At 36.6% G+C, this 27,390-nt stretch overlaps 1 protein-coding gene, 1 non-coding gene and 1 pseudogene across 19 annotated transcripts in view; 2 read left to right on the forward strand and 1 right to left on the reverse strand.

Annotated features, from left to right (window-relative positions):
• EVI5 (ecotropic viral integration site 5) overlaps positions 1 to 27,390 on the forward strand; it is a 234,351-nt gene that overhangs the window by 190,151 nt on the left and 16,810 nt on the right. For 12 of the 18 annotated variants that reach the window (XM_027536494.1, XM_027536508.1, XM_027536503.1 and 9 more), the window contains one exon: positions 6,982 to 7,077. The exons of 1 other annotated variant lie outside the window; for it this stretch is intronic. In XM_027536494.1, coding sequence (XP_027392295.1) covers positions 6,982 to 7,077 — 96 coding nt within the window. Of the gene's footprint in view, positions 1 to 6,981; positions 7,078 to 21,346; positions 21,442 to 27,346; positions 27,360 to 27,390 lie in introns of all 18 variants that reach the window. 5 more of the 18 variants (XM_027536501.1, XM_027536504.1, XM_027536502.1 and 2 more) reach the window with 3 other exon arrangements.
• Positions 12,378 to 12,449, forward strand: TRNAC-ACA. The gene has a single exon. It is a non-coding gene; the product is annotated as a tRNA-Cys (tRNA).
• On the reverse strand, positions 24,572 to 24,690 carry LOC113890555 (annotated as a pseudogene).

A 27,390-nucleotide genomic window follows, 5' to 3' on the forward strand; every position in this document is an offset into this window, starting at 1 on the left:
CTATGCAAAATAGATGTGTTTATCTTGTTTGGGTTAAATTCCACCAATCAGGGCCTACCTATGGAGTTGAGGATCAGGAGAATTCCAGTCCTATTACCACTACATAATGAAGGAGAGAGAATGGATTTTGAGGTAACAACCATAAAATCTACTGTATGTTATTATAGAGATGAACTATAACTTAGCTTGCTCCAAAATTATATTCTATTTAATGAAGTACTGACTGTATGGTTTAATCATATTCCTTTTTCATTTCTTGAGTTTTCAGTAAAATGTAAAGAAAGCAGTGTCCATTCTAAAGCAAAACATGGATTTCTATTTTGCTTGTTTTACTTTTTGTCCCCACTGTTTGGCATGTGGAATCTTAGTTTCCTGACCAGGAGTTGAACCCACGTTCCCTGCAGTAGAAACATGGGGTCTTAACCACTGAACTGCCAGGAAAGTCCAAAAACATGGATTTTTAAGTGAAGAATCATTAAGTAACTTTGGGAGATAAGAACAGTTTGGACCAAGTGCTTACTTTTTAGCAGACTGGGAAGGGAGAGGAAATTAGTTGTTTTTTATTGATGACTTCTTCCAATACTTTATTATGAAAAATTTCAAAAATACAGAAGTTGAAAGAATTGTGTTATAGTGAACACCATAAATTCACCACCTCCATTCTAAAATTAATATTTTGATATATTTGTTTTATCTCTTGTTTCATCAGATACTCAACCTACCCACCATTCTAGCGAATTTATTTTTTCAATGCATGTCAGAGTACGTTATAGTTGTCATACTTTACCCCAGTCACTTAAGCTTGCATATTATTAACTAGAATTATTAATGACCTTTTGACTAAGAGGTTCATATATAAAGCTCAGTGACTTGAGGCCTTAATATGAATTAGATTATTTTAGACATCATAATGATAATTCCTAAAATTATTTTTCCTAAGTAGATCCAAGTATGAAATGTACATTCAAAGCTTTTATAAATGTTACTTTATGCTATCTTGATGTAAAGTTTCTTTTACTGTGTTACAAAAAGTATTTAAGGTCTGTTCATTGAAATTGCTGAATGCCAAAATTGTTGACACGTTGGATCTCTCTTCCTTTAAGTTTGTTACTTACCTTGTTGTTTTGCTTAGGAAACCAGTTAACGGGCAATCTGTTGTTATCAGCTGGACCAAAACAAAACCTCAAGAAAATTCAGGTTCATGGTAAATTTACCACTGTAGCTGACATTTTCCCACCATCTTATCAGAAAGAACCATGTGGACATTTCTTGAAAATAGAAAGGTGTAAAAATACTTTCAAAAAAACCCTTCAGTTCAGTTCAGTCACTCAGTCGTGTCCGACTTTTTGCAACCCCATGAATCGCAGCATGCCAGGCTTCCCTGTCCATCACCAACTCCCGGAGTTCACTCAAACTGACGTCCATCGAGTCAGTGATGCCATCCAGCCATCTCATCCTCTGTCGTCCCCTTCTCCTCCTGCCCTCAATCCCTCCCACATCAGTCTTTTCCAGTGAGTCAACTCTTCACATGAGGTGGCCAAAGTACCGAAGTTTCAGCGTTAGCATAAACATTAGATAATTGAATGAACTGCCACAGAAGTGAAATTAAATTGATACCTACTTATTAGACTATAGTAATTATATATGTTTTTTGGTATTATAAGCATACAGTTATTCAGTTTTTACATTTAAAAAGAATCTTTGAAAGACTTTATATTAACATATTTAAGTGAGACCCTATTTGTAGAATATAAAATCATAGACTTACAGATAAAATGTCATTTTTATACATTTCAGTTCATTATATAGCATTCAGGACATCTCTTACTTTTTATCTCTGTTATTGAAATATCAGCTATATTCCCTTAAAGCAGGCTATTGAATCAAAATACCCCAAGTGGAGCTTTCCACTTGTGTCTGTCGCCCTGGTGTGCTCCTAATGTGTGACGGTGTGCCTGGATGGTAACTGTCTTCTCCTGGGGTAACTGCTAAAGCCTGGAGCCGCTTATTCACCCTTCCTCTTTCTTCAGTTTAGCCAGTGCCTTACAGGTTGTTTACTGGGGTATCTGTCCACAGAAACAATGATTTAATAGGCATCAGAATGTTTTTATTTGTAAAAGTTTTTAAAAAAAACTAACAGTAATCTTTATATTAAAATCTAAAAAGAACAACTATATGCAGTTAGATTTCATCAAATATATAGTGTTTCTCTTTGAAATTCTGCCTTTTTCCCTACAATTAATAGACATTGAAAGAACACCTATTTTTAACAATAAAATCTAAAAGGGCTTCTTTGATTTTCACAAGTGTCATTCAGGAGTCTTTTTTTAAGTTAAAAGCTTTTCATTTTTTATTGTAAAGTTTCTTAACTGCTCTGTTTTTTCATTAAATACTACCTTCCCTCCAAAGAAGTCAAAGTGCTATAGCCAACTTTTTAGCCAAACCCTACAATGACCCACCCACCTTTGGAAGAAACAAATCTCTGGAGTCATTTGATCATTTTTTGTAAAACAGACTTAATGATTTCTGTCTTGCCAAGCCTTTTTTCCAATAGTCTTAATTATTATTACTGGTCATTCTACAGCCATTCAGACCTAACGCACTTCTACATTCTTATAGCTTTAGCACTTACCTTGGGCTTTGTCATTTTTTGTTGTTGTTTAGTTACTAAGTTGTGTCCAACTCTTAGTGACCCCATGGACTATATAGCCTACCAGGCTCCTCTCTCCATGGGGTTTTCTAGGCAAGAACACTGGAGTGGTTTTGCCATTTTATTTACCCTGAAAATTTTACATTATCCCACATGATAATATTGCTCTATGATGACCAAAATCCTCAAGACTTTTAACTTTCTTGAGGACCTAATTAAAAATCACCTTTATCCAAGTATGATTCCAAACCATAAACATTTAGCTTATTTCATTCAGAAGGATATCTTCCAAGTAGTAGATTGCGCTTACCATTTAATCACCTATTTCAAGAGAATTAATATGACATAGTAATAAAATTAGACTAAAATAAAAAGCCAGCTGAACACATATATTAAAATGGATAATTCTTATCACATTTCCTGGCTTTGGAAATATAGTTACTTACTAAAAGTATGCTACCCTTTCTCATGTCACATAGGATTTAGAAAGTACATTCTGGAAGAATAATGGCTTTATTTTATTTATATTAATGAATATTCTCCTTTCAAAAATTTTTTTCTACATTCTTCCTTGTCTTCCTTCTTCTTTCAGTTATTCACTACTTAATCCTTTCTACCTGACATCATCTTTTCCATCTTTAAGATATACAGGACTAAAGGTGGAGTAAGTCTAGAGCCAAGGAAAATCTGAATATAGGTGGTGGGTTCATTAGTCTTTATTTTATTACACTTTTGTTCTTATTCTTCCTTTGAAATATTTCATTTAAAAAGTGGACGATTAAAAATAAGATGCAGGCATAAGGACATGTAAGTTGTATTAGATAACTGTAAATTGATAATATGGATCATATTAGCTTAGGGCCATAGATGCCAAGTAGCTATAGCATTTTAAATTCCTTTGGTACTGCAATTCCTGTGTAAATCAGAGGGAAAAGTGCAAGTGTTAGTCATTTAGTCATGTCTGACTCTTTGCAACCCCATAGATTATAGCCCACCAGGCTCCTCTGTCCATGGGATTTCCTAGGTAAGAATACTAGAGTGGGTTGCCATTTCCTCCTTCCCAACCCAGGGATCGAACCTAGGTCTCCTGCATTGCAGGCAGATTTTTTACCGTCTGAGCCACCAGGGAAGCCCTTAAATCAGCAGAGGCTAAAATAAGTATTTTTGTAACAAATCCAAGAAAGCTAATTTGTGAGTCCTTTGCATAGATCTCCATATATTCTGTTTCATTATTTCTCATGTTCAAAGTGCCATAATTTAAGGTAGAAAATGTGTCATCTATTGTTGTGACTCTTGAGCATCCAGTTCACTCAGTCTTTCATTTAAGTGTCCTTATCTAGGAAATAGGAATAAAAATGGCATCACTGACTCAATGGACATGAGTTTGAGCAAGCTCCAGGAGATGATGAAGGACAGGGAAGCCTGGAGTGCCACAGTCCTTGGGGTCGCAAAGAATCCTACACGACTGAGGGACTGAACAACAACAGTTATACACGTTGTGATGATTACATGTAAAGGGCTTAGAACAATTCTTAGCTCATTGTAAGCCTGTCTTTCTCTACCACCACTCCTCCAATAGAGAAGCTCTACAGAAAATTGAGTAGCTATTTTCTCAGTTGTTCTAAGGATGATATAAAGCTAGTACCATTTTAGATGCATAGGAGGTAAGTTAGATCATTACATACAAGGACACTTTAGGCATTAGGGCTTAATTCCTGTGATAAGTACTATGAGTTTATATGTTCAGTCATATCCGACTCTTTGCAGCCCTGTGGACTGTATGTAGGCCAACAGGCTCTTCTGTCTGTGGAATTTTCCAGGCAAGAATACTGGAGTGGGTTGCCATTTCCTTCTCGAGGGCATCTTCCTGACCCAGGGATTGAATCTGTGTCTCCTCCATTGCAGGCAGATTCTTTACCCACTGAGTCATTGGGGAAGCCTGTGGGGGAACCTCAATTGTGAAGGCCTAATAAGTGCTCAAGATATGTTAGCTTTAATTTTTTTGGTTATAAGTGACAGATCCATATTCAAACTGGTTTAAGTAATCGAGATTTTATTGGTTTATATAAATGAAAAAATCGGTAAGGAAGGCTTCAGAGATGGTTTGATTAGGATTCTGTTTTGGTATCTTTGCTGTTCTATTGGTTCTGCTATCATTTTTCTGGCCATCGTATTGATATTTCTAAATTTTCAAAAGAATTTTTGTCTTAAATATGGGAATATGGCTAAAAAACATGTCTTATGTATGTATTTTGAAGGCCCTGCATGTTTGAAATATAGTAATTGTTAAATTAATTCTTTTTTTAGGTGATTATATGTGATATCCATGTGCTTAAATGTATAAGAAAAGTTTTACAGCCTGTGGAGTAGGAAATGGCACTCCACTCCTGTATTCTTGCCTGGAGAATTCCATGAACAGAGGAGCCTGGTGGGCTACAGTCCATGGGGTCACAAAGAGCAGACACGCCTAAGCATTAACACTGACTAGACAGAAACAGTAGTAGTTATTTTGTTGTTGTTTAGTCGATAAGTCATTTCCAACTCTTTTGTGACCCCATAGACTGTAGCCTGCCAGGCTCCTCTTGCCAGGAAATTTCCATGGAATTTCCCAGGCAAGAATCCTGGAGTGGGTTGCCATTTTCTTCTCCAGGGTATCTCCCCGACCCAGGGATCAAACCCACATCTCCTGCATTGCAGGCGGCTTCTTACCACTGAGCCACCAGGGAAACTCAATTGTTTTTTTACCTCTCTACAAATATTAGTTACATCAAACTGCTTCAGGAGGCCACATTCCAATAAAAGGTTTTTAAGTCAAATTTCCATAATAAAAAAAGAGAGGGAAGGATCATATAGGAATGACTTGATGAAAGGATTGCAGAACAGACTAAAGGGTACATAAGAATGAAATGAAGGTGGCAGGAATAGAGTAACACAGAAGAGCAGTCTTGTTGGGGTGGTTGCCATTACTCTGCAAAGGAGCTGCCCATCCTGTTGCCAAGGCAGTTCTGGCTAGTTCTTCTTTTTGCTAAGGATGTTAGGGGAGCGGGTGTGGAAGCAAAGTAGAGGCTGCACGTGATTGCAGTCAGAATTCCAAACCAGATTATGTCCAAGGTCCCTTCTTACTGTGAGTGGAAAGACACATTTTCCACGTTGGAAAATGCTCTTCACTACAACCAATCACACTCTAGGTAATTGTACAGAACCTAAGGCACCTTTTACAACTTACTTTTAAGTAACTGATAAATGTTTAGATACCACTAAGATAACTTTTACAGGAACTCCAAAATTCTCTCAGATCACAATGTATTATCCTTCTGCTGCATGCTGATATTGAATGATCTTCAGGTACTATTCTTGAGATAATAGCAATTGTAGAACAGCTTGTATGGTGTCTATAGTATGAGTAAAAATATGTGTGTATACATGTGAGTTTACACATGTCTGTACAAAACACCATGGGAAGACTACATGAAAAAAACTGTTAACAGTGGTTGTCTCCATGGAAAGAAACTGAGTGGTGACTATTGAAGGTAAATTGATACTTTTCTGGCATCAGGAGTTGCTCAGTAGTTTTCAGTAGATGTCTCTGGATCAGAGCTTCTTAACATTTTAAACATCAGACATGGCCTCCTAAACAAATAATCTGAAGACACCAAAAACAATCCTGTTTTTTTCCCTTTACCTTAAAAGTTCATTTGTTTTCAGGTGGTGTAAGAAAAAGGCAGTTCCTCCTCTTTCCAGTCTGTCTCCCTGGAAAATGATTCCAGCATGATTCTGTAACTAGTTCTCAGGATTAGAGCACCTTTTAATCACATTGCTGAGCTAATTAAACAGAAGCTATTCAGAGCCATCTTCCCCTTGTAAGAGGGTTTTGAACAACCTTTTCTCTTTTTTTTTTTTCTTCTTTCTGTCCCCCAGCTAAAGCAACTTCCTACTGTAATTGTAGGCGACTTACCACTTTCCCAATTAAGCATTGAATCTCTTATGGAATGGATAGAAAAGCATTTACCCTCAAAATGACTTAATAAATGGCTTTCAAATTCTAGGGTAATTTTTTTTCACTAGTAGACCCTTTTCAATTATTGATTTCTAAGAGTCTCTCAAAAGATACAGTTTATAAATTGTGTTAATTATATTAATACAGTTAATCAGCATTATTTAGAAATAGTATAGTTTTCTATTAATTTTACAGAAATAGCTTGAGAATATATTTGTTCAGAATTTAGCCAGTTAAAGGATATGCCTTTATGCTGTCCTGAATCTTCAAATAATTGAGTACAGGCTGTGAAAATTGTCTCTTGATTTTGCTTTGTTATATTGTCACAAAACAGAAAGAAGAAGGAAAGCTTCAAGGACAGCTTAACAAGTCTGATTCTAACCAGTACATTAGGGAACTGAAAGATCAGATAGCAGAGCTGAATCATGAGGTAAGTGATAAATTTTGATCATCACATATTTCTTTCTTCCTTCCTCTGTATTGTGACAACACTTTATTATTGCTTATGATTGACTCTTTCATGGTAAATATTTTTTGTGAATCTTTGATTATTATTAATAATAGTATTTTAGAAGATTATCTTCTTTTTAACACACATTTTTCTGTTCTAGTATTGAGGATTTGTTTTCCTTAAACCTTGTTAATCATATCTGAAATGATCAATTAATGTTTGTATGGCGAATACTTTACTTTTTTATTGAGATCTGAAAACACTTGATTGTTTGCCTGGGTTTCAAAGTTACTTCAATTAAACTAAATTTTTCTTTTTATCTCTATAGTAGATTTGTGGTATTACCGTTGTGACTAAAGGGAAGTCTTTTTTACTCTTGTCTTCTTTTTCACTTCATAGCAGTATTACTGAGATTGCAAAAAAGGATACTTGCCTAATATCAGTTAACAGATTTCTTAGTATCTGAATACTTTTTAAACTGGCACTAACTTGAATCTGTGAGAGTCAACTCATGAAATTTTCAAGTAGTTTTTACTAAATAGTTTTATTATCCTAGATAATTTAAATTATTCAAAATAGTGTGTTTTGATAAAGAGAGACACTTTTTAATTAATGTGATTCTAGGTCAGTTTCCTTGGGTTTTTTCCTAATGATAACTATCTAATTAAACATAAATGGAAAAGTATGCTTCTTATATTGAACTATTTGTACAATAATATTTATTCACAGTGACTTGAAGGGGTAATATAAACCTCGCTTCTTAAGAAAGAAACTCATTTTCTTCACTAAATTAATTTAACCTCAAAGGAAAAAGTGTGGACATTACCCTTTCCTGGTATTACACTCTTCAGTTAAAGTCTGTATTTTGGGTAATACCTCCTGGAGGCAGTCAATCTAAGTAAATTCTGAATGAAAAGGAAAAAAGCTAACAAAAATGATAAATCTTAGATGTGGTTTAATTTAATTTGCCTTGAAGTTTTGTAGGTCTTTTATAAATACTGATTTTTCAGCTGTGATAGCATTTGAGGGATCCAAGATCATGTATAATTTTATTCATGTGAAGTTTTTTATAATCTGATCTGATAGTCATACATGAAAGAACAAGTTACAAATAAGCATGTTCTAGAGATTCTTATTGAGAACCCTAGGGATTATTCCTTACATTCAAAAGATTTTCTCAAAGAAAATTATGGCTGAAATAAATCAATTTCCCATTTATAATTTTGACATCTAGTGATAAGGAAACATATCTTAACTAAAAATAATGATACTCTCTCCTCATCAGGAATGCCAGAAAATAGTTAACATGAGGTTTAACTTTAATGTCAGATTTTTAGGTGTGGCTTGTGAAAATAATCTTTAATTTTAGAACAGTTTGTGATAAGATGCTAATTGGGTGATTCAGAATAGGCCAGAGTCGTGGGCTTAAAACAAGTCCCAGTTAGAAAACAGTAGAGAGGAGAATGAGTATAGTTGGGGACCACACTCCCAACCCACTCCAGTATTCTTGCCTGGGAAATCCCATGGACAGGAGGCTGGCAGGCTGTGGTCCATGGGTTGCAAAGAGTGAGACACAGCTTAGCAACTAAGCAGCAGCAGCAGCAGGAAACCACACAGGCACACAGAGGTGAGAGTGAGTATAGGCTTGGGAGTGGAGGAGGCCAGGTTTGATTCAGAAGTAATGTGACTGCATTGGGGAAATAAAGTTAGACTGAATAGAATCAGTTTATGGTGAATCTTCAAAGCTAGAAGAGATTAAGTGTGCTAGATATTGTGAAACCACTATAGGTCTTTAGTTGGAGACTTATTTTCATTATGTTTTTGGAGCAAATTTTAACAGTATTCACCTGTTCAAAGTTTTATAACTGAAGAAAGCATAAGGGAAAACAAGTGAAAGTTTAAACTGAGATAATGGCTGTAGTTGACTTAGTATAAAACTTACTATTTATTGGCCAGCTTCTTGAGAGATTTAAACAGATTTCACCTTTTTATTCTAGTGATTTTTTTTTTTTTTCATTCTTGTGTATAGCACTTCACAGTGGGGGAAAAAAGACAGACAGATAAACTGAAGTCAGTCTAATTGCTCCAACTTAACTTTTGCTTGTGTGCTAGAATTTGCTAGAATCTTTGACTTTCAACATAAGAATTGACTTTTAAGTATTAATGCTGTATTTGAGCATGTGACTGTTAATAGTTACTGTGTTAGCTGATTTTTGTACTTCTCTAAATGTTGAAGGAAATATTGAAACAGCTTTGCAGATTCATCTTCCTGAAGATATAGCAATGTTGTGCATGTTCTAACAGCTATGACCACTTAGCCTAGTTGTCTGTATGAAATGGTAAAGAGAATTAAGTTATTTTTCATGAATGGCTGAATATATTGTTAATCTATAAAGTAGCAATAATATATACTGTTTATTGGTCTGTCACTCAAGCATGGTGTCAGACACTTCATATTTATTATTACTAATTTTCATAATAATCCCATATGATGGTAGTATCCTCAGTTGAATAGATGTGGAAACAGACTCAGAATGATTAAGTAACTTTTCCCAAGATGACACAAATAGTAAACGATTGAGCCAGGGTTTAATCCAGAGTGGCCGATCTTTTCTGTGCTACTTACAGAGAGTTTAGATTAGAAAACAATATTTAAAATCTTAAGAATATCAATTAGTGACCATATTTTAACCGTGTTGTCCTCCTTGACACATGAATTTGCATATATCCTGTAAGTAAATTCTGCAGCTGACCTAGTCACAAGAGCTCCCTATCTCTCTCTGTTAGCATTGCAAATAGAGATTTATATTCATGTTCTGCAGCTTACTATCATCCATCCACACACCTTCTCTGACTCCCAACCCCTGTGATTCTTACCCTTAGCACCTAATTTTGCTCCTAGTATTACCTACCTACCATAGAAATCTTTTAATTTGAAGCCTCTTACCCTGCCAAGAGCTTCACAGAAGCCACTATGGAAGCTCTTGCTGCCCCAGACCTGGAAGGGGCTGTGAATAAATCCTCTCCTAACCCTACGTTCTATCCTCGTGGCAGACATAGATAAGACCCAAGGTCCCAATTTAAGTGCTTTCCTTTCCCTGTCTTCCCACCTTCTGCCCTTTCATCCATCTTTCATCACAGCACCTACTCTGTACTAGGCACTGGGTTTAGAACTGAATATAAAGGAGATTGAAATACAATTCATAGCCTCAAGGGACTCACAGTCTAACAAAGGAGATTGTTGTTCAGTTGTTCAGTCCTGTCTGACTCTTTGCAACCCCATGGACTGTAGCATGCCAGGCTTCTCTGTCCTTTACTGTCTCCCTTCACTCTCTCCTTCATTGTTTGCTCAAACTCATGTCCATTGAGTCAGTGATGCCATCCAACCATCTCATCCTCTTGTCAACTTCTCCTCCTGCCCTCAATCTTTCCCAGCATCAGGGTCTTTTCCAGTGAGTCAGCTCTTTGCATCAGATGGCTTCAGCATCAGTCCTTTCAATGAATATTCAGGACTGATTTTCTTTAGGATTGACTGGTTTGATCTGCTTGCAGTCCAAGAGACTCAGGAGTCTTCTCCAGCACTGCAGTTCGAAAGCATCAATTCTGCTGCGATCAGCCTTCTTTATGGTCCAACTCTGACATCCGTACATGACTACTGGTAAAACCATAGCTTTGACTAGACGGACTTTTGTTGGCAAGGTGATGTCTCTGCTTTTTAATATGCTGTCTGGGTTTGACATAGCTTTTCTTCCAAGGAGCAAGCGTCTCCTAATTTCATGGCTGCAGTCACTGTCCATAGTGATTTTGGAGCCCAAGAAAATAAAGTATGTCATTGTTTTCATTTTTTTCCCTATTTATTTTCCACGAAGTGATGAGACCAGATGCCACTATCTTAGTTTTTGGAATTCTTTAGCTTTCATCATGAGACTCTTTAGTTCCTCTTCACTTTCTTCCATTAGGGTGGTATCATCTGCATGGGTGGTGTCATCTGCATATCTGAGGTTATTGATATTTCTCCCAGCAATCTTGATTCCAGCTTGAGCTTCATCCAGCACAGCATTTCTCATGATGTACTCTGCATATAAGTTAAATAAGCAGGGTGACAATATACAGCCTTGACATACTCCTTTCCCAATTTGGAACCAGTCCATTGTTCCATGCCGGGTTCTAACTGTTGCTTCTTGACCTACATACAGGTTTCTCAGGAGGCAGATAAGGTGGTCTGGTATTCCCATCTCTTGAAGAATTTTCCACAGTTTATTGTGATCCACACAGTCAAAGGCTTTAGCATAGTCAATGAAGCAGAAGTAGATGCTTACCTGGAATTCTCTTGCTTTTTCTGTGATCCAACAGATGTTGGCAATTTGGTCTCTGGTTCCTCTGCTTTTTCTAAATCCAGCTTATACATCTGGAAGTTCTTGGTTCAAGTAGTGCTGAAGCCTAACTTGTAGGGTTTTAAGCATTACCTTGTTAGCATGTGAAATGAACAGAATTGTGCAGTACTTAGAACATTCTTTGGCATTGCCTTTCTTTGGGATTGGAATGAAAACTGACCTTTTTCAGTCCTGTGACCACTGCTGAGTTTTCCAAATTTGCTGACATGTTGAGTGCAGCACATTAACAGCACCTTTTTTTAGGATTTTAAATAGCTCAGCTAGAATTCAATCACTTCCACTAGCTTTGTTCGTTGTAATGCCTCGTAAGGCCCACTTGACTTTACACCCCAGGATGTCTGACTCTAGTGATCACACCATCATGGTTATCTGGGTCATTAAGACCTTTTTTGTACAATTCTTCCGTGAAATCTAGCCACCTCATCTTAACCTCTTTTGCTTCTGTTAGGTCCTTACCGTTTCTGTCCTTTATCGAGCTCATCTTTGCATGAAATGTTCCTTTGGTATTTCCAATTTTCTTGAGATCTAGTCTTTCCCGTTCTGTTGTTTTCCTCTATTTCTTTGCATTGTTCTCCTAAGAAGGCTTTCTTAGCTCTCCTTGGTATTCTTTGGAACTCTGCATTCAGACCAGTAAATCTTTCCCGTTCTCCTTTGCTTGCACTTCTCTTCTTTTCTCAGCTATTTGTAAGGAAATAGGCATACAAATAAACAAATTGTAATACATAATCAAAAGTATACATTATAGTAGATACCATTTGTTCAATAGTCGTTCTGTGTCAGACACTGTACTAAGTATTAAACTTCCTTTATTTCTTTTAGTCTTCACAGCAAACTTCTGAAGTAGGTAGCATCATTCTTATTCATGCTTTACATGTCATAAGGACTTCCCTGGTGGCTCAAATGGTAAAGTGTCTGCCTACAATGCAGGAGACCCAGGTTCGATCCCTGGTTTGGGAAGATCCTCTGGAGAAGGAAATGGCAACCCACTCCAGTACTCTTGCCTGGAAAATCCCATGGATGGAGGAGCGTGGTAGGCTACAGTCCATGGGATCACAAAGAGTCGGACATGATGGAGTGACTTCACTTTCTACATGTCATAAAACTGAGGTTCTTGGGTATTAAATAACTCCCCATGGTCATACACTAGTCAGTGACAGAGGTGGGAGGTTAGACTACGTAACTTTAAGTCCACCTATGCACTTAATTCCCGTATGCTAAATAGCCTCCTTTGAAACATGGTGGGATAAGATGGCAACAGCATCTGGGCTGGGTTTTGAAAAATTAAACTTTTTCAGGAGGTTTGGACGTCAGGAACATTTAAGTCAGAAGACATAAAGCTATAAGTTCCAGAAATGAATGCACCGTCTGCTTCAGCATTTGATCCATCTTCTTACAGCTGCCAACCATTAAAGACAAACAAAGAATATCTTCTAACTGCCTGGAAAGGAAGATAGAAGGAAATAGAAAGTTAATTTCATTTAGAAGCCAAAAGAAATGTACTCAGAAGTCATTAGGTATTGACATATTGAGAAGTATAATCATACACTTCAGCCACAGTATCAATTGATGAAGCTTTTCTGGGTTCCTTTAAGCCTTGCTGTCATTTACAGTATTTTTTTCATGTGAAAATGCTCACCAAACAGCTGATCTGGAAATGTTTTTGCAACACAAATTTTATGTTTTAACTTGTTCTTGGTGCTGATGTGTTCTGGTAGATCTAGGAATAGGTAGATTTATTCCAGACTGAAGATAGTCCACTTATACTAAAAATTAAATATTTCCCCATTATACAGCTTTGCTTAATTTTTTATGATGTCTTAATAAAATAGTTTTAATGTACTTTATATCCTTAAAATCCCACAAAAGTAAATCTAGCCTAATCACTTAGTAGCTTTTCTTTTTTATTTTTTTAGTAGCTTTTCTATATAAAGCAGATATTCCCTATTTTTATTAAACTTTCTGTGTGGTAGTTGCTAAACCAGATATAGATCTTTTGGATAACTATTTTAATCTTCACAGTTATCCTGTGAAAATTGTTAATATTTCCACTTTATAGGCTCAATGAGGCTAAATAATTCATCTAAAGTTACATAACCAGTAAGAGGCAGAAGCTGGAATTTAGGGTCAGGACTTCTAGTCAGATTACAGTGCATTAAATAAGAATAAAGTAAAACCAAACATATTGAAGTAAAACCAAGCCATATATTTTTTAAAAGAAAGAAAAGAATTAGAACATTTTTTATTCACTAATACCATGCTTTGTTCCAGATAGGATAAAGGAAGTTTGCAAATGATTAAAAAAAAAAAAAGGCAAAGTGTAATTTTGTGAGAAAAAGTCAAGAACACTAGGAATGTAACATGGAACCTTGAACAAGACCAATACAAAATCGCATACCACAAAAGTATCTTACACATTTTTATCATGGGCCTCAAGCTTGGCTCGAAGAATAAGGTTTTCAGCAGTCAGCAAAAAGGGGAAATCTGGTCACTTTAAACTTTTCATAGTGTCTTTGTGATAAAACAGACCAGTTGGTTAGAAGAGCCACACCTGTTCCTGATACTAAGACCAAGCAACAGTTTCTTCGTTGCTCTTTCTGTGATGGAGACCTTCTAGAATGAGTCCACCAGCTATTATCCTTAACATTCTGCAGTTGTATGGGTTCATAGTCATAAAAATTGAACAATCTAAAGAACACAAACTTCTAAAACTTTTCTATAGAAGTATTACTTATAGAAAAGTGCCCAGGTGACAAGTTTACAGCTCAGTAAGTTATCACAGAGATCACATCCATGTAACCACCACCCAGGTCCAAGAGATAGACTGCAAAGCTCCATTCATGCTCTCTCCCATCCTGTCTTCAGTCATACCCTCCTCCTCAGAAATAACTATGGTCTCAACTTCTAATACAGTGGTTTAAGTTTTTAAATTTTATGTAAATGACTTCTTATGGTATATCTTCTTTTGTGCCGTGCTTCTTTTGCTCAAAGTTGCTAGTGAAATTTAACCATGTTATTCTTAAATGTAGCTCTAGGTTATTCATTCTCATTGCTATGTAACTTTTCTTTATATAAATATACCACAATTTATTTATCTATTCTGTTGGTGAATATTTAAATTACTTCTGTTTTGGCCTTTTAAGATCATTGCTATTGTTTATTGGGCTTCCCACGTGGCCTCAGTGGTAAAGAATCCACCTGCTAATACAGGAGATATGGGTTTAATCCCTGAGTCAGGAAGATCCCCTGGAGAAGGAAATGGCAACCCACTCTAGGATCCTTGCCTGGGGAATCTTATGGACAGAGAAGCCTGGTAAGCTACAGAGTCAGACACCACTTAGTGACTAAATAACAACAACAACAGTGTATACTCCCGTGCGCCATAAAGACAGTTTTCATTGTTCTACATGCTCGTCAGCATGTGGGATTGTCGGTCTTTATCTAATTTTAGTAATTCTGACTGTGAAGAGGGTTCTCATTACAGTTTTAATGAGTATTTCCTTAATTACTAATAAGACTGAGTACCTTTCCCCTAGCATCCAGAATAGTGTTGGCATGTGGTAGGTACTCCATGAAAATGTTTTTAGTGAAGAAATGTTTGTGGAAGGCTTTGCTGATAAGGTAACATATAAGTTGTGATAGGAATGCTAAGGAGCTTCTGATGTGCAAAAAAACAGTGAAAAGATCATTCCTGGCAGAAAAAAAAAGCTAGCACAAAGACCCTGGAAAAAATGAAGTGGACTTTTGAGAAACCATACTAATGTGGCTCAAGTATAGTAGAGAATGGGAAAAAAAATAGTATGAGGTAAGACTAAAGAAAGAGAGTCAAATCCTATATAATGTTCTGTAAGCCAGGATCAATCATTTGGACTTTATTTTTGGCTAAGCAAGAATGATGTGATCTGATTTGCCCTGCCTGCTATGTGGTGAATTGGTTGTAGGAAAGTAAGAATGGAAATAGGGAGGTTCATTAGGAGGCCATTAAAATAGTCCAGGTAAGAGCAGAAGTGGAAATCTTAGCGTGGTGGATGTTTTAGAGGTAGAGAACTTGCTGGTGGATTGTGTGAGGAACATGAGAGAGAGAGTAGTCATTGACTCCAGAGATGCTTGATAGTTGTTGGTGCAACTTACTGAGGTTAGGGAAGGTAGAAGATCCAAAGTTTTAAGGTTGAGATTCCTATTAAACATTAAAATGAAAATAGCAGGCAGACAATGGATATGTGAGTATGAGGCTCTAAAAAGAGATCAGGGGCTAAAAATAGGTTTATTTGTCATTGGCATATAAATAGCATTCGTCAATAAAGAGAAAGGGGGTCTAGAAGCAAGTTTGTGGTGCTCCTCACCTTTAAGGTCAAGAGAGCCAGCGAAGGAGACCAAAACCACCAGTGGGCTAGGAGGAGATCTAGCAAGTGCAAAAGCATCAATTCTTCGGTGCTCAGCTTTCTTCACAGTCCAACTCTCACATCCATACATGAACACTGGAAAAACCATAGCCTTGACTAGACTGACCTTTGTTGCCAAAGTAATGTCTCTGCTTTTTAATATGTTATCTAGGTTGGTCATAAGTTTCCTTCCAAGGAGTAAGCGTCTTTTAATTTCATGGCTGCAGTCACCATCTGCAGTGATTTTGGAGCCCAAAAAAATAAAGTCTGACACTGTTTCCACTGTTTCCCCACCTATTTCCCATGAAGTGATGGGACCGGATGCCATGATCTTAGTTTTCTGAATGTTGAGCTTTAAGCCAACTTTTTCACTCTCCTCTTTCACTTTCATCAAGAGGCTTTTGAGTTCCTCTTCACTTTCTGCCATAAGGGTGGTGTCATCTGCATATCTGAGGTTACTGATATTTCTCCCAGCAATCTTGATTCCAGCTTGTGCTTCTTCCAGCCCAGCGTTTCTCATGATGTACTCTGCATAGAAGTTAAATAAGCAGGGTGACGATATACAGCCTTGACGTACTCCTTTTCCTATTTGGAACCAGTCTGTTGTTCCATGTCCAGTTCTAACTGTTGCTTCCTGACCTGCATATAGGTTCCTCAAGGGGCAGGTCAGGTGGTCTGGTATTCCCATCTCTTTCAGAATTTTCCACATTTCATTGTGATCCACACAGTCAAAGGCTTTGCCATTGTCCCTAAAGCAGAAATAGATGTTTTTCTGGAACTCTCTTGCTTTTTCCATGATCCAGCGGATGTTGGCAATTTGATCTCTGGTTCCTCTGCCTTTTCTAAAACCAGCTTGAACATCTGGAAGTTCATGGTTCATGTACTGTTGAAGACTTGCTTGGAGAATTTTGAGCATTACCTTACTAGCGTGTGAGATGAGTGCAATTGTGCGGTAGTTTGAGCATTCTTTGGCATTGCCTTTCTTTGGGATTGGAATGAAAACTGACCTTTTCCAGTCCTCTGGCCACTGCTGAGTTTTCCAAATGTGCTGGCATATTGAGTGCAGCACTTTCACAGCATCATCTTTCAGGATTTGAAATAGCTCAACTGGAATTCCATCACCTCCACTAGCTTTGTTCTTAGTGATGCTTTCAAAGGCCCACTTGACTTCACATTCCAGGATGTCTGGCTCTAGGTGAGTGTGAGTGATCACACCATCGTGATTATCTGGGTTTTGAATATCTTTTTTGTACAGTTCTTCTGTGTACTCTTGCCACCTCTTCTTAATATCTTCTGCTTCTGTTAGGTCCATACTATTTCTGTCCTTTATCGAGCCCATCTTTGCATGAAATGTTCCCTTGGTATCTCTAATTTTCTTGAAGAGATCTCTAGTCTTTCCCATTCTGTTGTTTTCCTCTCTTTCTTTGCATTGATCGCTGAGGATCAGTATCTCTCCTTGCTATTCTTTGGAACTCTGCATTCAGATGCTTATATCTTTCCTTTTCTCCTTTGCTTTTCACGTCTCTTTTCACAGCTATTTGTAAGGCCTCCCCAGACAGCCATTTTGCTCTTTTACATTTCTTTTCCATGTTGATGGTCTGGATCCCTGTCTCCTGTACAATGTCAGGAACCTCCGTCCATAGTTCATTAGGCACTCTGTCTATGATAGGGCATAATTGTACTCCTATGAAAATTGCTTTAAGGCTCTTGAATGAAATGTGTAGCACTGGTTTTTAATCTTGCAATCTCCATTTATCGATAAAAAACTGATTCTTTAATGACTTCTTTAAATGACTGTTACTACTCTTAACATATTCCATTTTCTCAGGTAAGCAGTTCATCTTATTATAATTAAGAAAATATTTATTGAACAGTGTCCAGTATTTTAAGTCTGGAATAATAGCACTATGTAAAAGACTTAAAACTAAGATTTTAAAAAAGTGAAATATATATATATATTTTTTTTTTTAAACCAGACTTGTTCTTAAAGTTTATCTAGTTTTTCACTTAATAAATGAGGAACCTGAGTACCCAAGAGTTGAAGGGACTTACCCAAAGTTGTGCAGCTCTTTAGTGGCAGAGACAGAACTACTGCCTAGGCCCTGGAGCTTCTGATCTACTCCAATCCAGTGCCTTGCCAATCCTGTCGACCAGTTCAGCTGTCTTATGGTAGACAAAGTAAGAGTTTAATAGGAGTTTAATTGAATTAAAAGTAATTCTGTCTCTCAGATGAGAGTCAATTTTTAGGTGGTAGAAATCTATCCTCATTTAGTATTCCTTACTTTTCTTTCTTCAGGTTAGACTTCTATATAATCTGAGACTGGGGAAGTGGTCTGACTTGACCCTAAATTCTGCTTTAGTTTCCAGTGGTTGCCACTAAAATCTTAGCTTTTAAATATTAGATGATTTTCTGGAAACAGAGGCAACTGAGATTTTTTAGCCAAATCTGACATTTCTAGAAACCTAGAATTAAGTAAAAATTGTCAACCCATTTTCATATATACATATTACTTAAGAAATACAAGCTTATTCAACTATGTAAATTAGCTCAGCTATTCGATATATTCTGTTTCAAGAATCTATTTATAGAAAGTCAAATATCATATGATATCACTTGTATGTGGAATTTTAAAAATTATACAAATGAACTTATTTAAAAACCAAAATAGAGTCACAGACATAGAAAACAAGTTTATGGTTACCAAAGAAGGGAGAAAGGGAGAGAAGTTAGCAGTTTGGAATTAACATATGCACACTGTTGTATGTATAATAGGTAGCAACAAGGACATACTGTATAGCACAGGGAACTATCTCAGTATCTTATAATGACCTGTGATGGGAAAGTAATCCAACCAGTGGCCAAACTTCCAGCAATTGTTTCCAGATGTTTTTAAAATCTCCAGTGATATGTTTCCATTCATTCGTTGCCTCCTAAAAGAATAATATACCACATTCATATAAAGAAAAACAATGATAATCCAACACAGGACTTTTAGACAATCTCATAGTTTTATGTTACATTCATAAAAAGAGGGTGTTCTACTCAACTACATACATCTGTGTATCCTGGTTGCTGTAGGTAAAAAGAAAAATTTTGATTTGTTAGTGAATAATAATGTTTCTAATGATGGTAGTTTCATTAAGAAATTTGGAGTTGAATTGTGAGAATACGAAAAAAGTTTCTGGTAGGAGAGGGTAAAGTGAAATAATTAAATCACTTAGAAAAGAAAAATGAAAAATATAAAACAATTAGCTGTATACCTGAAACTAACACAACTTTGTAAAACTATACTCCAATATCAATTTTTCAAAAACTAGAAACCAAGGCGAGAAGGAACTAGAACCCAGAAAAGATGAGATACCAAGGAAAGGAGCCTTTTAGAAGTATTGACTAAAGTAGGACATGCCTCTAGAAGGGTTTCTTTACAAAATTTCTAGGACAAAATCTGGGTGAACTGCCAATTTACAAAATAAAGAATCAGTCTGGAACTAGAAATTCGGATCTGGTACTCTGAATTAAAGGACAAGTAAGTGTCCTCAAGAAATAATATGCCATTGGCCAAGGAACAGAACCAGTTATAAGTGTAAAGTCAGGCTTGAATATTAAGCTGTATCAGATGGAATTTTTTCTGATATTGTGCAAGACATTGTAGGAAGTATACTTTTCTAGGCAAGAGTACTGGAGCGGGTTGCCATTTATTTCTCCAGGGGATCTTTCGAACCTGGGGATCGAACCCGCATCTCCTGCATTGGTAGGCAGATCCTTTACCACTGAGCCACCAGGGAATCCCCATATTTAGAGATTACTTAAATTATACAGAAGGATGTGCACAGGTTATATGCAAATACTACTCCATCTTATATGAGGGACTTGATCATCTGTGGATTTTGGTATACACAGGGTCCTGATCCAGTCTCCCTTGGATACTGAGGGACAACTGTACTGATCTGTAAATTGCTAAATAAATGGTCCCAACAATTACTCTGTGGCTGTTAGATTGGAAACATATCACAAGAAACCACTTCAAAGGAAGCTGCATATACCCAAGTGGTCAAATGCCACTTGAGTTATAAGAAATAAAGGCAGATAATACTAAGCATTTTTAAAGGAAATGGAACTAACTATAAAGCCTAGAGTGACAGTTGGTGTAGTTACTTATTAGTATTCCTTGGGAGAAAAGTTATGACCAACCTGCTGCTGCTGCTGCTGCTGCTAAGTCGCTTCAGTCGTGTCCAACTCTGTGCGACCCCAGAGATGGCAGCCCACCAGGCTCCCTTGTCCCTGGGATTCTCCAGGCAAGAACACTGGAGTGGGCTGCCATTTCCTTCTCCAATGCAGGAAAGTGAAAAGTTAAAGGGAAGTCGCTCAGTCGTGTCCGACTCCTAGCAACTCCATGGACTGCAGCCTACCAGGCTCCTCCGTAGATAGCATATTAAAAAGCAGAGATGTTACTTTGCCAACAGAGGTCCATCTAGTCAAGGCTATGGTTTTTCCAGTATTCATATATGGATGTGAGCGTTGGACTATAAGGAAAGTTGAGCGCTGAAGAATTAATGCTTTTGAACTATGGTGTTGGAGAAGACTCTTGAGAGTCCCTTGGACTGCAAGGAGATCCAACCAATCCATCCTAAAGGAAATCAGTCCTGAATATTCATTGGAAGGACTGATGTTGAAGCTGAAACTCCAATACTTTGGCCACCTGATGTGAAGAGCTGACTCATTTGAAAAGACCCTGATACTGAGATTGAAGATGGGAGGAGAAGGGATTGACAAAGGATGAGATGGTTGGGTGGCATCACTGACTCAACGTAAGTGAGTCAACGGTGAGTAAACTCTGGGAGTTGGTGATGGACAGGGAGGCCTGACGTGCTGCAGTCTATAGAGTTGCAAAGAGTCAGACACGACTGAGCAACTGAACTGAAATGGATTTATTTCAGTAAGGGTGGAAGAGACTTCCTTTTAGCCTTTCATGAAGAGGTCATCTAATAGTATACTCTTAGATCTAAGACATGAGGAAAATAAGATATAAATGCCTAAAGACATTTCAATCATATGTATGATACCAATAAGGTTTTAGCATGATTACAGTATTGTTTGTTGACATTTGTAATGACACTGATAAGATGTACTTGAAGATTTTCATTCAACCTGACATGGGGCAACCAAAATGAGCTATGATTTTAAAATCCAGGGAATTTATTTGTGTGCTCAGGTTTCAAGAGTTTAGTGTTCATTTTTTTAATTTATTTCATTTATTTGAAAGCTGATTATCCCGACTCTTCATCTAACTCTGACTTTCTCCTTCACTACTGCTAAACACATTAATAAAATAAAGAGGGGAGAATAGATATCCATGCAACTTATCAGGTTCTTAATAGCATTCTGGATTTTGTTTGTGGTTCTTTGGGTGTTTTCATTTGATAAGTTTAGTTTTGTTTCTGAATTTTGTGTCTTTGCTCTCCATCTTACTGTAGGTGGTTGAGAAATGGTCATCCTGGAGTGTGGGGCTAGTTCTGCCACTGATTAACTGTGTGGCCTTAGGATGCCTATTCATACATTCATTCAGTCAGTGAGTATTTGGACATCTTTTAACTCTCAGGCATACTTCAGGCCTTGCCTCAATTTCTGCATTCCAAAACAGTTATTTAAATGGTCATTATAAAGTCCTTTCCATCCCAGTCCTGTGCTAGGTGTATAAAAGTCATAGTCCCAATTGTGAAGGAATTCAGACTGGTAGGGAGAGCCAGTCAGTATTGGCAGTGCTGTGGTAGAACCGTATGGTGCCACAGCCTAGAAATATGAAAAGATTTCTGGGTGTGGGGGTGCCTAAACTCTTTATTGAAGGACGAATAGAAGTTAGCCAGGACAAGGAGAGTAGAAAGCTATTTCAGGCAGAGAAACCATCATATGCAAAGGTTCAGAGGTATGTAAAGAGCTCCAGAACAAGTAACTGTAGAAATCAATAAAGATGGAGAAGGCAATGGCACCCCACTCCAGTACTCTTGCCTGGAAAATCCCATGGACAGAGGAGCCTGGTAGGCTGCAGTCCATGGGGTCTCGAAGAGTCGGACATGACTGAACGACTTCGCTTTCACTTTTCACTTTCATGCATTGGAGAAGGAAATGGCAACCCACTCCAGTGTTCTTGCCTGGACAATCCCAGGGACAAGGGAGCCTGGTGGGCTGCCATCTCTGGGGTCGCACAGAGTTGGACACGACTGAAGCGACTTAGCAGCAGCAGCAAAGAATCATAATGTTGATCTTTCTTTTTCCACATGGTTTATTTGCCATCTGTATGTCTTCTTGGTAAAATATCTGTTCATATCTGTCACCTATTTTTCTTTTTATTAACAAATAAATAGCTCCTTTTTATCCTCAAAAAAAAAAAAAAAAAGAAATCAATAAAGAGGGGCACCTCTAAAACCAGAGTGCCTTCTTATTAGTCTGTTTTTAGTGTATGGTAGTGAAGAAAAGCACTTACAGAGATTTAGCTGATGGCTGAGGGTAAAGCTTTCTTGAACAAGAGGAAGTGCATTAAATAAAATCTTCATCCTTAATTATGTTTTAAGTTATATTCCTATTAAGGCCTTGGTTTAAATGATGCATTTCAGAGCCAATTTGGATTTTTTTCAGTCTAATTTAGATATACTTGTGCTATTTTTAACCAAGCTACCCAGTAGTTCACATTTGTTTGTTAATGCTATCTATTCTTAAATATTAATCCAGTTTCTTCAACTACACTAAGATTTGGAAATATAATCAGTTATTTTAAAACTTTGGCTTTTTTTTTTTTTTGCATCATGTAATTCAGTTTTAAAGAAACAATAGTATAGTATTGATAGTGTTTCAAACTAGGAACCTTAGAAAATGTGCTTCACAAATGTACTGTTGATTAAAGGAAAATTGGTACAAGATGAATAGCTAGCTCTCTCAGATTTACAAAACTAAAACTCTTACATTGTGGTTGGAAGTTTTAGCAGTAAGTCATGTGCTTTTCATGGGCCATATCTCGCAGATGCAGTTGGACATGAGATAATCAGATTTTCACTCCCCGCAAGCTGGACAGCCGAAAATGTCATACCAATAGTACGTGTCAAAGACTCAGTGCTACTTTCCTGACTGTCTGATTTAAGTTGTTGTGGTCAGTGTGAGGAACCTGTGATATGATAAGATAGCATTCATGAGGTCATGTGGTTTGCAAGGACCCAATCTTAACTAAGCAGCCTGTGAGTACCTCCAAATGAGGAAGAGAGGATACTGACCTGTCTGTTTGAAAGCTTATTTTGTGTTCAGTGATAAAATAGCATGGGTTTGTGGCTATGTATGTATATTGTATATTTTTAAAATTATTTTTCCATCAGAAGTTTTAGTTTCTGAAAAAAGTAAATACTATAAATGAATTCATCTCCTTTAACTTCAGTCTAAAGAAATAAACATTTTATTATGAATATTTTCTGCCTGTTTAAAATGAAGCTGTAGAAGGTAGCCATCATTTCTTTTTATGTTGAGGAAAAAACTAAATGAAGGTTAACGTTGTTGATGAATTTTTTTTAATCAATTAAGTTTTCTTCACCTCCTAAATAGAAAATTATTTCTTTTCAGTCTGCCAATATCTCTGTTAAAAATATATCCACAGAATGGCTATCTGACATATATGTAAATAGATATAAATATTTTTTGTGTGTGTGTATGTATATAAAACAGCTTTATTGAGCTTTAATTCATGTCTAATACACTTCACCCACCTAAAGTGTACAATTCAGTGGTTTTTAGTATATTCACTGAGTTGTGCAACCATCATCACAATAAATTGTAGAACTTTTTTTCATTCAAAAGTTAGTCACATTCCCTCAAGGTTCTCTTCTGCTAGTTCTAGGCAAACACTAATCTGTTGACATTTTCTGTCTCTGTTGATTTCTCTGTTCTGGATATTTCATTTAAATGGAATTATACAATATGTGGTCATCTGTGATTGGTTTCTTGTACTTGGTATAATCTTGTCAGAGTTCATCCTTGTAGTAGCATGTATCAGTACTTCTTCATTCATAATGCCTAATAATATTCCTTCATATGGGTATACCATAATTTATATATCCGTGCATCAGTTGATAGACATTTGGGATGTTTTCACTTTGGGGCTACTTTAAATAATGCTGCTGCAAGCATCTATATACAGGTTTCTTTGTGAACATTTTCATTTGTCTTGAATGTGTACTTATTAATGATATTGCTGAGTTATATGATAACTCTACTCTTAACCATTTGAGGAACTGCCGTACTGTTTTCCAAAGAAGCTGTACCATTGTATATTCCCACCAGCTATTTATGAGGGTTCTAGTTTCTTCACATTCTTGGCAGTACTTGTTATTCTCTATTTTGGAGGGGGGGAGGGGGTGGGCAGGGGATCAATAGCTATCCTGTTACTGCTACTGCTAAGTCGCTTCAGTCGTGTCCAACTCTGTGCGACCCCATAGATGGTAGCCCACCAGGCTCCTCTGTCCATGGGATTCTCCAGGCAAGAACACTGGAGTGGGTTGCCGTTTCCTCCTCCAATGCATGAAAGTGAAAAGTCAAAGTGAAGTCGCTCAGTCGTGTCCGACTCCTAGCGACCCCATGGACTGCAGCCCACCAGGCTCCTCCATCCATGGGATTTTCCAGGCAAGAGTACTGGAGTGGGGTGCCATTGCCTTCTCCTTTAAAGCCTACAGCACCCGGTATTCCTAGGTGGCCTCCCATCCAATTTCTAACCAGGCCCGACCCTGCTTAGCTTCCGAGATCAGACGAGATCGGGGGTGTTCAGGGTGGTATGGCCAGAGACATAGCTATCCTAGTAAGTGTAAATGTCATCTCATTTTGTTTTTTTTTTTTATTTATATTCTCTCTATAGTTAATGACAATTGAGCATCTTTCCCTATGCTCATTAGCCATTTGTATCTTCTTTAGAGACCTATCTACTCAGACCTTTTGCCCATTTCAAATTGGGTTATCTTTTTATAATTTAGTTGTAAGAATTCTTTATAAGTCTAGACACAAATCCTTTATCAAATAAATGATTTAAAATTTGGTTGATTAGATGGACTGATAAAACCTATGATTCAGCTTTAGAGAAGAATAATTCCTCCTAGGAATTCAATCCAGATAGAAAAAAAATACCTTGTTTTTATGAGGATGTTTTGCTGAAGGTTTGAATTTTTTTTTCAGTGCTCCAGCTAAAGGTTAAATCATATGAAATGTACGTGGTACTTTGATGTAGCTTTAAAAGTTCAGAGTGAAACAAGTGTGAAGTGATTTATTTCCTGTAATTGGTCATAAATTTACATAGAACCTCATATATTCCTAACCTCATCACCATTGACATTAGAATACCTTCTAAATAATGTTAATGGTTTCAATTTTATCAAGATGTGTCAGCTGCCAGGAAGAGCGCAATGGCAGTTTCATTTTGTTTGCCTCAGTGTACTGGATAAATCTAAGTATGCACTAGAGAAAAACTAACAGTTCTTTGTAAATGGCTTTTATTTCCCCGCCCCCCCCCCCCATCCTTCTCTCGTAACAAATGCACAGTATAGGTTTCTTCAGTTCCAAACTTTACTTTCCTTCTTTTTCACTTATTAATGTGTATACATATTTTTTCTTTGCTTCTAACAGTATGAGTTTTAACCGTTGCATTTTATACATTTAACATAGACTATATATTTTTAATTTTAAGTGTTTCATCTGGCTTTAAAGAGATATACATAGATTAGTGCCAAAAACATTGTCAGCGTTGCCTATTTTATATTATTTCAATAAAATTTTTTATTTTTTCAACTTAATCTGAATTTTAATTACTGTAAGTCTGAATTTTGGCTCTTGTCTATGTAATGCAATGATCAGCAGGTCATGACCTCCGACTGATCACTTTTATTGGTTTCCGGTTCTGATTCACTGGAAATCTTTTGGTTTGTGTGTTTGTCACTAGTTTTAATCTTTGTCATGTGTGTAATTCCGTTTTTAAGGCTGATAATTGAGAATAAATATACTGACTGTATTATTTCTCATTTACATGTATTTAAAATTTTGAAAACTATTAAAATTATTTTGTAAGGAATCCAGCAAAATCACTGATTAAACTTTGGGGGAAAAAAGAGTAAAACCTTTATAAATTAGAAATACAAATCTATATTATTGGACTTATCTGCTCATATAAGATAATGTATAGTTATTTTTATATATTATAGATCACTTATAGAAGTGTTACATTTAGCTTTAAAACCTATAGCCCTGTGTTTTACAAAGATTGATTATAGAGACCCAGATGTACAAATAGGAGCTTTTATAATCTGATATGACTCAGTCTTGGAAACTTACTGCAACTGTTTTGCAGTTCACTTGGTATCACATGACTCACTTCAATGGTTTAAACCCTGTCTAGTAGTGATCAAAGTTCATTTGGTTAGGGGTTTTTTTGGTGTGTGGATGACTTTTTTCCACTTTGTTGTGGATTGATTGTCTTTCAAAATACTCAGTGCAGTCCTTCTTATTCTTTTGAATCTCAGAAAGTAGTAGTTGCCTGTACAATTCAACCTCCAAGCAGACACATGGGGAAAAAATTTTAACTTGAAATAATATACACAGAACTTTAACTTTAAAGCATCATATCAATATAAGTGTTCATTATTAATTCTGTTACCTCTACATGTTGAAAATGGCAGAAGATTAACCTGTTGTGTCGCTTTAAAATCAACTGTAAAGTTAACCCTAACTTTTTCAAGGTACCACTGTTCTATAATGTGCAGAAAAAAAGCAAATACATAGAGAACATGCTGTGTCCTCTGTCTACATGGTCAGCGACCCAGATGAACAAGTTTTCTTAGAACAAATTTCCGTGTTACTTATTAAGTTATATTAAAAGCTGTATATCTGTAAAACATATCACATTTTTCTGTTTTACGAAAGAAACTTCTGTCTTAACCTTTAGTTATTTAGTGAATGAAGTAGACCAAGTTGATTATGAAGTCCTTTGAGGCTTCAGAATATTCACCCCTGCAGATTCTCCCTGCTTTAAAATTTTAGTGTAATTTTTATGTGAAATAATTGTAATAGTTTTTAATACTCTTTTTTTAGTGTCTGAATTTTTACTGTCTTGCAGTTAGAAACGCTGCTGTTTCCTGTCAAAACCTATGTTCATCAGACTGAACATGACAGTTTCCTGTTTTCTTATTAACTATACTGCGTTTTGTTTTATTCTTTATAAGTTGTATGTCTTCACTTATCACTTTCCTTTTCTAATTACTAAATGCTTTGTTTGGTAAGCCTTGCTTAATATGTGCAGAGAAATCCTTAAGTCCAATCTCTTTGTTGATAGAGTTTAAGATTTTGTTAACTTTTTTTAAGTTGTAATGTGTATATCAGAATGTCTTAAGTATTATTTAAATAAATTCTATATATTTTCACTTTTTTTACTCTGTCTCTTAATGCATAACATGATGAAGCAGTCCACATCAGGTAAGAAACAGTACATTTTTGGGTCTTGTAT

Source organism: Bos indicus x Bos taurus, chromosome 3, assembly GCF_003369695.1.
Source record: "Bos indicus x Bos taurus breed Angus x Brahman F1 hybrid chromosome 3, Bos_hybrid_MaternalHap_v2.0, whole genome shotgun sequence".
Lineage (NCBI taxonomy): Eukaryota > Metazoa > Chordata > Mammalia > Artiodactyla > Bovidae > Bos > Bos indicus x Bos taurus.